This window comes from Tetrao urogallus (assembly GCF_951394365.1).
Source record: "Tetrao urogallus genome assembly, chromosome: 1".
Classification (NCBI taxonomy): Eukaryota; Metazoa; Chordata; class Aves; order Galliformes; family Phasianidae; genus Tetrao; species Tetrao urogallus.
In genome coordinates, this window is record NC_136813.1 from 21,152,648 (window position 1) to 21,167,225 (window position 14,578).

Here is a 14,578-nt window from a genome sequence, read left to right on the forward strand (position 1 = left end):
ATGTTTGGTTTATTAGGGTTGTGAGGTTTTTTTTCCAACATTATGTATATTTTGAAACAAATGGCTATTAAATTATATTTTCTAACAAGTTTAATTGCACCCTGGCTGTACTTGAACACTTTCCACTGCAGTTGTTCTTAAAACTTTATTGTAGCAGGCAAAGTGCTTTAAGGCATTTTGTTTTTTTAAGAAACTGTTATTTTAGCAGATATAATGATGCATTCAAACGTAGCTCCTATGAGTCTTAACTTTTTTGCTGCTTTTAATATGGGAAATGTACCCATGTTTTATTGGGTTTGAAAAATAACAGACTTCAGTATCCTAGGTGTTGTAATGGCATGAGAAGTACTTTAGGTAACACGGATCTGTTTTTCAGGATCACCCAACTCCTGAAGTCTCTTTGTCCAGTATTTAGGGGAAAAATCCATCATTCTGTAATAATGGATTTTTGTCTCCTTTGCTGCAAAGATTGTATGCAGCTCTCAACTCAAATGGTGATACTTTGTTTGGAGTTTTTGAGAATTACTGTTCTGTAAGCTCCCCTTCCCTGGATCCAAAGAAGGACTGATACAAATACTAGTACTTCCTTTTGAACTTAGGGCACCTGCTGGGTTTTCATCCTGGGTAATTGAAAATATAATTTGACTGAACATTATTCAGAGCCGGGTCATTTTCTTCAAGTAAATTAAATAAGATCTGGGCTAGAGTTTGCCATGCTAAGAAGAGATACCCAGTGTAACTTTTATTCATGCATTGCTGCGAATTCACTAATGAAAGAAAGATTTCTGAGAGTAGAACTGTGAATTAGCACTTACTGCTGTTGTCCAAAGGGCAGCACACCCCTATCTGTATACAAGCGAAGGGCAAGGAGAGGCGAGGTCCATAGGACAAAACTTACAGAGAACATGGCAAGACACATTGAGTAGGAAGAGAGAGAAGATCGCTGACATTGTGGCGTTTCTGGGTCTGCGTATGGCTGTCATTTTGCTAGGTGGGAGTCTTTGAAAATCACGGATAGAGAGGTGAGGTTCTGTCTGCTGAATTGGATTAACTGTGTGTTTTTCTAGTACGTGTGATAATGAGAATTTCATCAGGAAGTCTTTGTTTCAGTTACTTCTAGATGTACTCTACATTTTTTCCTTTCTATCCTGAATTTAAAACACAAATCTTCTGTCTTATCTTCAAATAGATGTGTTTTGAACATAATTGTCATTACAAAGCATGGCTACAGATGTAAATGGTCCTTGATAGCTTGAACCAGGTTCAGTTAAGTGATTGAGAATCTGTCAGTGGCACTGAATGCACCTTGACAAGTTGTTTCTGTTGTAATTGCATACATGTTTATTGAATTGGCACTTCAGACAATTACTGGTTTCATTCTTGGAGTCTTTGTAAAGAGGTGGAGCTCCTCTTTGTTTTAGATATTGTGACTGGTGCGTTGCAATAAAAAATCAGTGGGTTCTCAATGTGAAGTACCACTGTTCTGCTGGTGAAATGTTTGTTGGTCTGTTCACTTTGTAAAAGAAAAAAAATAATAATAAATTGTTGACCAAAATTAGAGCTTGACTTGACAGCAAATAATCGACAAGCCTTGAGGGGGTAATAGGATTTTCCTAGGGAGTTTTCCAACCCGTGGTTGTGCAAACCACAGAAGAGCAGTGTGTCATTACCACTAATTGCTTGCTGCAGGGGTTTCCCTAAGCAGTGGGGAACTGCTTCCAGCATAGAGACCATCTGCAGTGCGCTGGGCTGCAGCTCCTTGCAGCTGTGATATGGGAACTGCCTCCCTGCTGACTCAGGACATGACAGACTCAGGGATGGGTGAAGCTGTTCTCTTGGGGTTGGCGCGATACATAACGAAGAAAAGACCCCTCTTCAGTGGGATATAGGAGGTGGAGGTTGTGAAAGGAGATGAGGCAGCCCTGCTGTAAGGAGTGTGATGAGGTTAATAGCAAGGAAAGAGGATATGGGGTACATCTGCTGTGCACGTGTTGCCTAGGCAGAAAAAAATACATGGTCACCACTGCCAACATCTGCAAACTGACAAATGGAGTCCTTGGTATGCAGCAGTGTGGGGTACAGTGTGGGTACACACATGTGTAAAAGCTCCAGGGGCAAATAAATAGCACTTAAGATTGAAATTGGAACTACGTGTCACTGGTGCAAGTTTTTGCTTCTCTCTTTTTTTTTTTCCCCTGAAAGTGAAAGATGTTGCTGTGCACTTCGTTGGTTTACTTCCATAAATATTTTACTGCAGCTGATTCCACGCAAGTGAAAATTCATCTGTGTTCTTAAATGAAAACTCCTTGACCAAAGCAAGAGTTTGGAATTCTGTGGTTGCTTCTTGTTTGAGATTAGATTTAAAATGCGGACTGGACATTCAGCTTTGTGTCATTAATAAAACCATGAAGTCTTAGTTTTCTGACAGATTTTCAGCCTCTGCCCTCCCCCCCCCCACCCCCCCAACCAGGCAGAATACCTGTGGGAACGCTGCTGTAGACACTGGCTGGTTACAAACCTGATTTTGGTCTTGATGTTTTTAATTGGCTATTGCCATTAATTCTTCATCCAGCATTGCTTTTTGGCTTGAACAATGATTCCCCCCCAACAGCGTGTCAATGGGGAGCGGTTGTGCTTTGTCTCTTTCTTTTGCAGAGCTGGTTTACATCAGTGAATCTGCCCTTGAAGTTGGAGCACTCGCCTCCTGCGCGCAGCTCCTGAGCGTGTGCTCTGCTGCAACATCCCCCAGGACACAGCTGGGAGCAGAGGAGCTTATGCAGTCTAAGTATAGGTGTAAGACACAGGGAAAGGCTAACGCGATTACGCGATTCAGCACGGCCCTGCAATACCAAGATGTGAGCTGGCTCTGGTGTAGCAGAGCCGGATCTGCAAGCAGTGCAGAAAGCTGTGACAAGTTGGATTTTCAGAGCGTTTGAAACTGCTTTAGTGGGAATCCACCCCATTCCTCTTTCCTCCGTGGGAAGAACAGAGTTCTAAATGCTTTATGCTGCCATAAATGTTCTTGCCGACTGCCTGTAGCTCAGTTCCAACTCAACCTTGACCTGTCCTCAGGCTCAGACCAGCAAAAACCCCTTGCGACTACAGTATATTGGGTGCAAGCAGTGACAGCGAGGTGGAACCTCGCACCCTTTACAAAGCTGTCCCACCTTCTCTGAAGCTGTTTCAATGGACGCTCCTGTAGTCTGTCCTTTCACGTAGAGAGGGAAAAATTATTTTGTGCCGAGTGAACCAGGCCGTGCAGCAAACCACGCCGCACTTGCTTTCGCAGCAGCGGTTTTATAGAATAGGAAAATGGACGTTGGCAAAACAAGAGGGAGGGAAAACGCGAAAAATTTGGTGTTTCCGCCCGGTTTCGAACCGGGGACCTTTCGCGTGTTAGGCGAACGTGATAACCACTACACTACGGAAACTTCCCATGTCTGAAGTGTTCCCAGAGCTCACCTTCAGGGCAGCTCCACCGAGCGGTGGCCGCCTGCTGTTTGCGCTTTCAGCCATATCAACGCTTCAAAAACGGAGGGGGCGAACGGAGGGCAGTTTCCACCGCCACAAACCGGAGGCAGGCAGCAGCTGGTTGCCACAGGGAGGAAAAGATCCGCAGAAACAAAATAGCGCACCCGTCCCTGGGTGGGCTCGAACCACCAACCTTTCGGTTAACAGCCGAACGCGCTAACCGATTGCGCCACAGAGACCTGCTGAACGTTCCGCCCTACGAGGTCCTCCTGATCACTGTGGCGTCCATATTCCTGGGTGGCTGCTAAACGTTTCAAGTTTTGTTTTTTTGTTGCTTTTTTTTTTGTTTTTTTTTGTTTTGTTTTTTTTAAATCTAAAGACACCGATTCGCTTTTTTAATCTGAAGAATTTAGGAATATTCGTTCTCTCTTTTTAAATCTCCATTGTTTCTACAACCTTCTACATACAGAGAGGGAAACAGCAGACAAGCAGAAGAAAATACAGCCTACAGCTGTGCCTGGGGGCAGGGAGCTGCAGGTGGAAGCCTGGTAGCCTCTCAGATTCATAAAACCCAGCAAAGACCAATGAGTGTACTCCAAGAGAGAGGAAGACAAAATTTAGCACGTGCCGATCAGTGAGTGCATGGCTGAAGCATCCAAACATCCCAAAGTTCTATTAAGAAAGGGCAAATTGGGACAAGGGACTTGAGGAACAGGAGCCAAAATTCATTCTCACATGTTTAAGAACCTTGCCACAGCCATTAGGCCTCAGGGAAGGCCTTACTGCTCTCTACAAGTGCCTGAAAGGAGGGTGTGGAGAGGTGGGGGTGGGCCTCAGGAAACAGCTATGGGATGGGAGGAAACAGCCTCAAGTTGCACCAAGAAAGGTTCAGGTTGGAGAGTAAGAAAAATTTCATCTCAGAAAGGGTGGTGAGGTATTGGCACAGCTGCCCAGGGAGGTGGTGATGGCACCATCCCTGGAGGTGTTCAAGAGCTGTGTAGACATGGCTCTGATAGGCTGACAGTGGGACTTGATCTTAGAGGCCTTTTCCAACCGTAATGATTCTATGGAGGGTGTATACGAGTCTACATTTCAAATCAGTAAGCGATCAAACAACCTGTGTCCTGTGACACTCGTATGTAGGACTTCCCATGCTGAATTTAGTTTGGACACTTCCACTGGAGATTTTGTGCCGAGCTGAGCAGATATCATAAGTGGAGAAACACATCCCACAAGATATTTATAGGTCTGTGCTCAGTCCTTTCCTGTTCTGTCTGAGAGCATTTCTACAAAAGATTTTCAGAGAAGGAGATTAATGTGCTGGAGGTCTCACAGTGCAACGGGAGAAACTTGCTGGCTTTGCACGTTTCCATGGGCTCCGTGGCTCTACGTGTCAGGTTTATGTTCCTCGCACAGCAAGATGAGGGTTTCCAGCAGTGATGCAGCAAGCAGAGGGGATCCAGCAGTAGTGAGGGAAAAACAGCATCGCCCCTGCCTGGGGTTAGGGGCTGCAATGAGTGCAGGCAATTTCCTGCAACTCTCATTGTCGGACAGTCATACCAAAAACATTCTCACTAACACAGCTCTTTCCTCCTTGCATTAAGAAATCAGCTTAGGAAGTCCTGGAGCTGATGCAATTACATTTCTTTTTGGTGGGGGAAGGAGAAGGAAGGGAATACCAAAGCATAGCGAGAAGGGGAAATGAGGACTGCATGTTGCTCAGCACAGAGCTGCAGGAGGAAGCTCCTGAGTCCTAAGTGGTGCCAGGGGGCAGACAGGGCTGGATGGGGCCTGGGGAGAGCAGAGTGGCAAAGAAAAGCAATGAAATTGAAGGAGAAATGGGCTGGGGAGGGTGGGATGGGAGGAAAGAGAAGGCATCAGCAGCCAACTGTCGTAGGCCAGGGCTGCTAGGCTGGAAAGCCAGCGGCTCCTGCTATTTTATTTTAATTTTTGCATTATGGTAATGTCAAACTTCATGTTAAATGCCATCCTTGAGCACAAACTTACCAAGAGTTAACTCTCAGAAAAAATCACAGTCCCAAATTATGCCAGATGTTGCTGCTCACACAGCAGTGTCTGTGCTGTCCATCAGAAACCAGCCTCTGACTGCTCACAGGCTACACTCATCAGCTCCTGACCACTGACATGCTTCTGTATATTTGCTTGTACCCAAGTTACATGATCTTCTTATCAATTACTTCAGGTGATAACAATTTGCATGATAGTGAGGTTGGGTAAAGCCACAGCTGTAGGTGAATTTCCCATCTCAAAAAGGAGCAGATGGGTTTTTTCCTGGAAGGACATGTGCACTTTGATGAGGATGTTTTCCAGCTGTCTGATAGAATCGTAGTTCCATAGATCATAGAATGGTTGGAAGGGACCTTAAAGCCCGTCCTATTCCAACCTTGCACTGTGGGCAGGGACAGCTCCTACCAGCTCAGGCTGCCCAGGGCCCATGCAGCCTGGCCTTGAGCATCTTCAGGGATGGGGCACCCACAGCTTCTCTGGGCAGCCTGAGCCTCGCTGTCTTTCAGAAGACACCATGAGCCTCCTGCATCTCGTGTTCCCCTGTCACCTCTTCCCTAGGATCAAAGCTGGGGCAGGAGACGCCACAATAACTCTTTTCATCCGTATTGGGCTCAGATTAGGGAAACTGCAACTTGAAGGGTTGAGCTTGTAAACCTGAGGGTTGGCAGCTGCCACCATCTTCCAGAGGGAAGTGTTGTCTCACATTTCTCCAGGCTTCACCTGTAATTAAGAGGATGCAATGAGGGACGCTGTATGCTGCAGCTGCGCTGTGCTGGCAGACACCCAAGGATGGGGTGCTGCTCTGCTCCCACAGGGTTGTAGGAAGTATTTCACGATCTGAGATAACTCAGACCCTCACTTCCTCCTTCTGCACTCACAGGGCTGAGCTGCTGCCACGGCTGCACTTCTGCCCACTGCCTGCTCACAAAATGGATCAGGAGACCCTGGGGAGCGTCGTCCTGCTTGCCATTGTCACCTTGATCAGCGTCATCCAGAATGGTGAGGCAGAAATCCGTGTACATGGGAGGGGAGAACAATCCGGTGTTCATTAGATAACCTCTTGCTGTGAGTATGTGCGTGTGCAGGCATCCCGGGCAGGCATTTGGCTTCAGCAATGCTCTCAGCACACTGCCTAACATGCTGTTGTTTCTATGGCTTGTCAGCCCTGCTGTGAGTCAGTCATATGTATGTCAGCTAATGAAAGGGGTGATGTGTTGGAGCTGCTGAGGACAATGTGCACTTAGATCCAATAACAGGGACCGTGGCTGAAGCCCCAGTGCTGCTCTTTGGCTGAATCTCTGTGGGCTGCAGAGCAGCAGCAAGGGGCTGGAGCTCTGCACAGAGCCAGGTGAAGGCAGCAAAATGGCACTGACCACCTAGAAGTGTGTTTGGGTGATGTGGGGTCACCTAGCTGTCCAGATCCTCTAGCGTGACTAGACTGCATTATCTGCAGCCCCAAGAATGCTGAGCATTTTCTGCAGTGGGGAAGTTTCATTTCTTGCTCTCATTCAGACCCCTACCCTCAGTACTGTTCCTTGGAGCTTTTAAAATAAAACTGCAAGCTTCTCTTCTACGCAAATCTGTTTTTAACTTGATCAACCAACCTTCTTCAACCATACTTAACCATCCTAGTAGAAAATGCTGCTCATCATCCAGACAAAGGAGCGGGTTTTGCCCCAGATGCACTGCGGTTACCCAGGCTCAAGAAGCTTGGTGAGTGACTGAGAGAAATGCTTGAAATCCCAGTGAGTGCAGACCTCATGGTTCATGCCTGGAAATGGGCTGTGCTGCAGGGAGGGGAAGTGGTGGGGGCTCAGCCACAGAGCAGCAAAGTGTGCAGATGGGTGAAATCCTGAGGTAGACTTTAACTGCTGCGCTCTTCAGCACAGTCCTCGCTAGTGGTAAATGCACAGCAGATAGTGAAGCAGCATAAGGAGTGCTGGGATCAGAGCACAAACATCTTCCTCCTTCTACCCTCCTCTAACTTCTACCCTGAGTAGCACAGGGAATGAGGCTGTGGTCAGTCCATAATGCCTGTATCTGCCGCCCTTTCGTGGTCACTCTCTGCTCCCATTCCATATGGGATGCCTCCTACAGATGCCATCCTTCCCAATCTAATTCCACGTGGGCTTCCCACAGGCTGCAGCCCTCCAACCACAGCTCCAACATGGCTTCATACCACGGGGCCCACCTTTCAGGACCTGCTCTACTGCTGGCTGTTCTCCACAGGTTGCAGCTTCATCCCAGGGCCTCATCTTGCAGCCCCCCTGCTACCAAACCTAGCCGTGTAAACCCAATACACTCTGAAACTCAAGCACTTGCCTTCCAGCCTGACATGCACTTTGCTTTCATGGAAATCCCTCCGTGAAATCACTGACCCCAATGCTGTGGGACAGCCATATTGCAGAGGTCTCTGTGTGATGAATAAGGGTGGCACACAGCCCTGAGCTATGATTTCAAAGCTTGTAGCACTTGATTTCCTTCTCCCAAGCTTTCTATCTGGAAAGATCTCCACAACACACATACTATATGTTATGCATATTGTATGTCACGTATACAGTAATTAGGGCAGTAGAAATGCTTGTCAAAGATAACAGTTGTACTAAACTCCTGCTATAGCTCATTGAGACATCTGCTGACTGTCTTTAAGTACTTGGAGCCAGCAATGATGTAAATTTGGGTTTGTATGTTTGTCTGCACCTGATGCAGGATTATAAAGCAGTTCTGGTGAATGCTGCTGTTCCAAAGCTGCGTGCAGGCTGCATTGCTGCCTGTCCATTTGATATCACCTCACTTGCACTGGGAATCTCCACATCCTGCAGAGTGACTGAGCAACCAGGCACTGCTGAGTCACATACAGAGCTTTGGTGTTATTCTTGCATCACTGCAGTGTTGCAACCAAGCAGCCTTCAGGGCAAACTGAGCAGATCAGGACAGAGGAAGTGACGTGAAGCAGATGGAAGGGGCAACCCTACATGACTGCCAGCACACACTCAGCTGTAGCATCAGCATGCTGTTCAGTTTGTGTGACTCAAGAAACAACCCCACGGCCACACATGGAGCCAGTTCATGGGAATGGCCCACTGAAAATAGACCTGAAATAAAAGTGCATTATCTTCATCTGGACCATCTCCCCAAGGCCCTTGCTGCATACTCCCAAGTGCCAGACCGCAATGGATCAAGGTCATAGCAACTGAAGAAACCCTGGAGCCGTGGGGCATTGACCCCAGGTGCAGCTGAGTGCACTTAAACTCTTGGCCCCCTCCCCTCCTTTGCACCTCCCTGCTCAGTTCACCCATCTGCACCAGGTTGTGAAACCACATCCTTGATTCAAGGTTTGGAGGAAAAGAGTGAGAAATATAACCACAGTGTTGCAAGCTACTTAACACAGTAGTCTTTCCTTTCCCCAGCATCATCCTAACAGGAGCTCAACACTGCTGTGCTGCCTGCCCAAACCTATGCCAGGGGCCACCACTGGATGGGACCTGCCAGCTCTGCTCTGCTCTTTTGCAGAGCTTCAGCTCAAGGGGTTGTACCTCCTAGGATGCCCTCTGAGATGGCTCTTCTCATGCTGATAGCTTGACATCTGCAGGTGCTTTTCCTGTTTCTCTTTGTAGCTCATTGTAAAGTAAGTAAAACAGCTATCTCCCCAATGCTTCTCAGTGTCCCCAAAACAAGATGAAACAAAGCCTGCTCTCGTTTATGATGCAGGTGTTCATGATAAATCCATCTTTGTTTTTGCCTTAATGCCCAGCCCTTTGACCAAGGGTCACGTCAGAGATGATGAGTGCTTCCATGGCTCGTGCCTGGATTTCCATGGCCAGGTCCCTGCCCAGGAGATCCAGAAATCCCTGGGGCCTACCCAACCATGACCCTGGAGGCTACATGCCAGGAGTATCACCATCTGCTCCTCCAAGTTCCTGTGCTCAGTGGCCAGCACCATGTTGGACACAGCTGGGTTTAACCCAATGGCATCATGGAACTCTCTGCTGCAGCTCACCTGCACCTGGGAAGTGGCAGAACCTACAATAGCAGAGAGAATCATAGAATCATCAAGGGTGGAGAAGACCCCTAAGATCATCTAGTCCAACTCTCAGCCCATCCCCACCATGCTCCTCGCTGCCACATCCACACGGTTCTTGAACACCTGCAGGGACCTCCTTGAACACCTCCACCACCTCCTGGGCAGCCTGTCCCAGTGCCTCACCACTCTTTCTGAGAAGAAATTTTTGCCCAAGAGAGAGATGTTTAAAGCTTACCATTGTCTTTCTCCAAAGGCTGTGCCATCTTTTAGGGATCTCACGCTAAAAGGAAAGGATGTGCTACATGTCCCAGTAAGCTCATCCAGTCCAAGGTCAACAGGAAGTGGTTTACCATCACAGGAGCTTTACACTGGACAAAAACATCATGCTGGCAAACCTGGTCCTCCATTAACAACCCAAAGCACATGGGTGAGAACACAGGGAGCTCTTGGTCGCTGAGCTGCTGAATGGTGGCCCAAAGATGGGCCTTCACATTCCAGGGATGAAGCCCGCCAGTTTAGCAAGTTATCATATTGCTACAATAATGCATGGGGGTTTTATGTGGTTTTTTTTTTTTTTTTTTTTTTTTCTCCTGTCCTGATGTGTTTTCTTTGTTATACATCTTAGACTAATATTCCAAACCATAGGGTGATTTGGGTGCACTGAGATTGGGTGCATGATGATACAATGCTTGTAGCTTGTAGGCTGTCAGAACTCTGCCAGGTGCATTTAGACACACGATTGATGGTCCCTGTTTTAGTGTAATTAGACAAGAAGTGTTTATCAAGCAAACAATACATTATCTTGCGGTGCTGTGTTTTTGCAGCAGCTAACATCCTGACATGATACCATTGCTTAAAAGTAGGAAGCAAACTATACACAGCGTCAGTCATCAGTGCTATGTTTGCAACAAGCCTTTCTGGGAAATGAATACAACCTATTGGATGTCCTTGTTTTGGCAAAACGATATCATTGAAAGAGCAGAAATTCTCTTTTCTCCCCACTCTGTCAGAGAGTGAGGATGAGTTCTGGCAGCTCTCACCAGCAGGTTTTTCCCCCTGGAGAACAAATAACACAGCACTGGGTTGTACATGTGCAGCGGGGGGGGGGGATTTAACCATGCTCAGGTGAGAGATACTGACAGCAACATGCAGATGCATGGGGATGTCAGGGTGACACCATGTCATGCCCTTGCATGGACGGTTGCGTTACGCCATGTTGACAGAGTGAGCGTGCTGGCGACCCTGCGCCTCCACACATCTGCACATTCTGCTGCTGCTCAGGCATACACAAGGATGCGTGCACTTCTGAGATATCTCCAGATTACATTTCAGATCCAACAGCTTGTGTTGGTTTTTGTTTGTTTTTTTTACAGCTTTTTTTGCTAGCAAATTGGAGCATGAGAGTAAACACTGCAATGGCAAAGGAATCCAGCGGCCAGGCTCCTCTGCCTTTGAACGTGTCTACACTGCCAAGTGAGTAGGAAGAGCCAGTGGGGCAAGCCTGGGCTCACCGCCCTGTTCCTTACAGCTTAATCCAAACTCTTAAGGGGTGCAAAGTTGGGCTCCAAGGCTTTGCTCTGCAATTCCATTGCTGTGTGCGCTGTGGCAGAGTTTAGACCTGTAGTTCTCTGGTGCATTTGCTGCTGAGCAGGACGTGCAGACCTGATGTTCTCTATGTCCCCTATCTGGGATCCAACTCTCCGAACCGCATCTAAAACTGGAAGTGCGACGTGGGCACAGCCATTGTCCCATACATGCTGCAGCTCCAGGGGGAAGCAACGCTGACTTGAGAGTAGTGGCAGAGCTCTGAGCAAGTTCTGGCCCTCTGCTTCCCCACTGCATTTGCTGCATCTTGTCTTCAGCATTCCTTCAGAGGGAGCAGAGGGGAAAATTAATTCCAACCCAGAAGAGAAAAGAACATAAAATATTTTTTATTACCCGTGAAGTACTGGCAATACATTCAAAAAGGCAGAGAACAGCAAAATGCTGCCCTTCACAGGTGTGTGACCTCTGCAAGAGCACATCTCCCTCTGGAAGTGCATTCCAGGCTGAAGGAGGGAGTCAGAAATGATTCCTATGCATGTGCAAGGAGACAGGTTAACCTTTCCAGACACTCCTTTTTGCTGTGCAGTTCTCCTTTTGTTGGCTCCACGCAGCTCTCAATGCTCATCGCTTGATTAAAATGACTTAAGCACAAGGATTTCCTAAGCCGACAAAGCGTGCAGCTCTGTTACACATGCTAGAGGAAGCAAATGCACTTCCCAGCTGCTGGGCTCGCTTGCGGTTTCTTTCCTGAGCGGGCAGAACAAAGAGCCCATTCTCTGCATGAGGTGGCAGGTAGGCAAATCCTGGGCGAGGCAGCAATCATGTTGGGGCACAGGCACATGAAGAGTCGCTTTCCTGGCTGCTGCCCACGCAGCATCCCTGTGCCTGCACAAGGCTGCTGTGGAGCCTGCACAGCCCAAATCCACTCCACAGTTGTTCATGGATGAAAGAAACCAATTTTCTTTCAATATTCCCTGTATTCTGATTTCTCTCTCATAAATTCCTTCCTAGCCAAAACTGTGGGCACACGTACCCTACGTTTCTCGCCGTGCTTTGGTGCGCTGGGCTTCTCTGCAGCCAAGGTAATACTTGTTTTCACTCCCCTTCATGACTTTAATTGAGAGATGGAGAACACGTTAGTACTTCAGGTGATTCCCCTAAAGGAGTCATGGGCAAGATTCTACTGAAGGGACATTCAAGGTCAGGCTGGACCAGGCTCTGAGCAACCTGATCTAGCTTTAGGTGTTCCTGTCCCAGCTCAAATGATTCTGATTATGGGGCTAGGGAGTGCAGGCATGTGAAAGTGGTACTGCCACCCACCTAGAGCTGATGACACACACTGAGCATTTATGCATTCCACTCAATGGATTCTTGCAATACAATTGGATAAAGATAGGTCAGGAGCATAACTGCTGCCTTCCTAGGGCTTATATGCTGTTCTTTCTGGAAAGGAAGAGTTTCATCACTAGACAAAGAGGTGTGGGGAAATCTGGTACACTCCTTTCTGAGTTTCAGTGGGACCAGGTGCATGTTTTGCATGACTGAGGGAACAATTACACTCAAAAAGTCCTTGGAAAAAGGAGAATGGGGACAATGCATGTGAGGGACCCAAGCTGTCGTTTGTAATGTGTTCTTCTACCCTTTGTGCAGCACCCGCCGCCTTTGCTGGCCTGATGTACTTGTTTGTGAGGCAGAAGTACTTTGTGGGCTACTTGGGGGAGAGGACCCAGAGGTAAGGCTTTGCAGAGCCTTTTCATAAAACCTGGGATGTTTCAGAACCATAGAACAGCTGGGGTGGGATGGGACCTCTGGAGAACTCCTGGCCTGACCCCTGCTCTAGCAGGGACATCCAGAGCAGGGTGCCCACAGCAACATCCAGGTGGCTTTGGAGGATCTCCAAGGAGGTGACTCCACAGATTCTGGGCAGCCTGTGTCAGTGGTCCATAACCCACACAAAAGTGCTCCTAGTGTTCATAGGGAACCTCCTGTATGCCACTGTGCCCATGACCCCTGGTCCTCAAACTGGGCACCTCTGTTCCAGGCTGAACAGTCCCAGATCTCTCAGCCCCTCCTCACAGGAGATGCTCCCATCCCTCCCTACCTGTGTCAACACACGCATGTGTGTGTGCTAGTATTTGAACAATGTCCTCCTCTGATCTTAATAAAGCTAATTATGCATGTGTGGAACAAAACCATCCCACAGTCACTGGTGGCTATAAAGACATTCAAGTCCCTCTGAACAGTCACTTTGGTGAGAAAAGTCCTGCACTGAGGTGAAGAGATGAATCCAGGCCCAAACTGTTCAGAAAATTTCCAATGACATCTACAAGTTTGCAGCGGGCCAAGCAGAAGAGCAGGAATTCCCTCCTCTGTGACAACCCCTGGAATGCACCTAATGCTCTCAGCCAGAGCCTGGAGGCTGAGGGCTCCTTAGGTAAGGTGGACCTGATAACGAATAGCTTTCCTCTCTTCCTGTCTCCCCAGCACACCTGGGTACTTGTTTGGGAAGCGCATCATTTTGTTCCTGTTCCTCATGTCTGTGGCCGGTATACTGAACTACTATCTCATCTACTTCTTTGGAAGTGACTTCGAAATTCACATAAAGACGATAACCAGCGCCATCTCACCACTGCTTCTCATTCCCTAGCTCCTCACAGTGCCCAGGGGTCAGCCTGCTTCACATATCAATATCCAGAAGCAGCTATAATTCAGCTGTTTAAGAAATAAACCTATAACCCTTTCAAATTGCTGTAAATCTAATGCTCAGTGGGCTTTGTAGCTTGATTTAACCTTGCTTTTTCCTTCAGGAAAAAGATTTATTGTGAGCACTCAGCATGCTCAAGGAACAGTAACAACTTCCAGTTAATTCATCAGGGTTTTTTCATTAAACTGCATTTTGAAAGCCAGTTGCATGACTGTAAGGGACATTTTATGCTTTCATTGTAACTGTGTTCCTTAATGCTCATGATGAAAGCCAGGAGCCTCTGAGCTTCATCCCTGAAGGATGTGCAGCCACAACCACGTCCTGATGCAGGTTTTCATCATCACCCTTCACCCATCTGCCTATGCAAATGCACAGGACAGCCTCTTCTCTCACCCTTTCCCTTGCATTTGTTGGTGATTGAGAGCAGGACAGCAGGCTGGCCCCTGTCTGGTTTTCCTTGATCAATATTCATGTGTGTAATGCTCCCAGCACTGATCTCATCCATACCTCAGCCTGGCTATCCTCCCAGAGCTGTGGAAAGGGGCCTTACATCAATGAGGATCTGGTAAATTGACAGCAAGATTGGTTTTGTTTTGCTTTGCTTAATAAAACAGCCTGAAAGGATGAAATCCATTTGCTCCCATCTTCTTTGTGCACCACTGACGTGATGAAGGTGAGTAGTACAGCTCCACCACCTGTGGGAGCTGCTTTGAGGGACATGTTTTTAACAGCTCTCTCCCTATTAGCAAGCTCAATTAGCAGCCTTCATCACTAACAACACGCCCCAGCACGTTCATGCCAAAGAG

At 47.6% G+C, this 14,578-nt stretch overlaps 1 protein-coding gene across 1 annotated transcript; it reads left to right on the top strand.

Annotated features, from left to right (window-relative positions):
• Positions 1-6,362: 6,362 nt before the first annotated feature.
• Positions 6,363-13,715, top strand: ALOX5AP (arachidonate 5-lipoxygenase activating protein; the record flags this gene model as incomplete). The annotated part of the gene is made up of 5 exons (XM_079549453.1): positions 6,363-6,498; positions 10,897-10,996; positions 12,080-12,150; positions 12,719-12,800; positions 13,553-13,715. Exons 1-5 carry the CDS (start codon positions 6,429-6,431, stop codon positions 13,713-13,715), a joined length of 486 nt encoding a protein of 161 aa, XP_079405579.1. The 5' UTR covers positions 6,363-6,428.
• Positions 13,716-14,578: the final 863 nt, after the last annotated feature.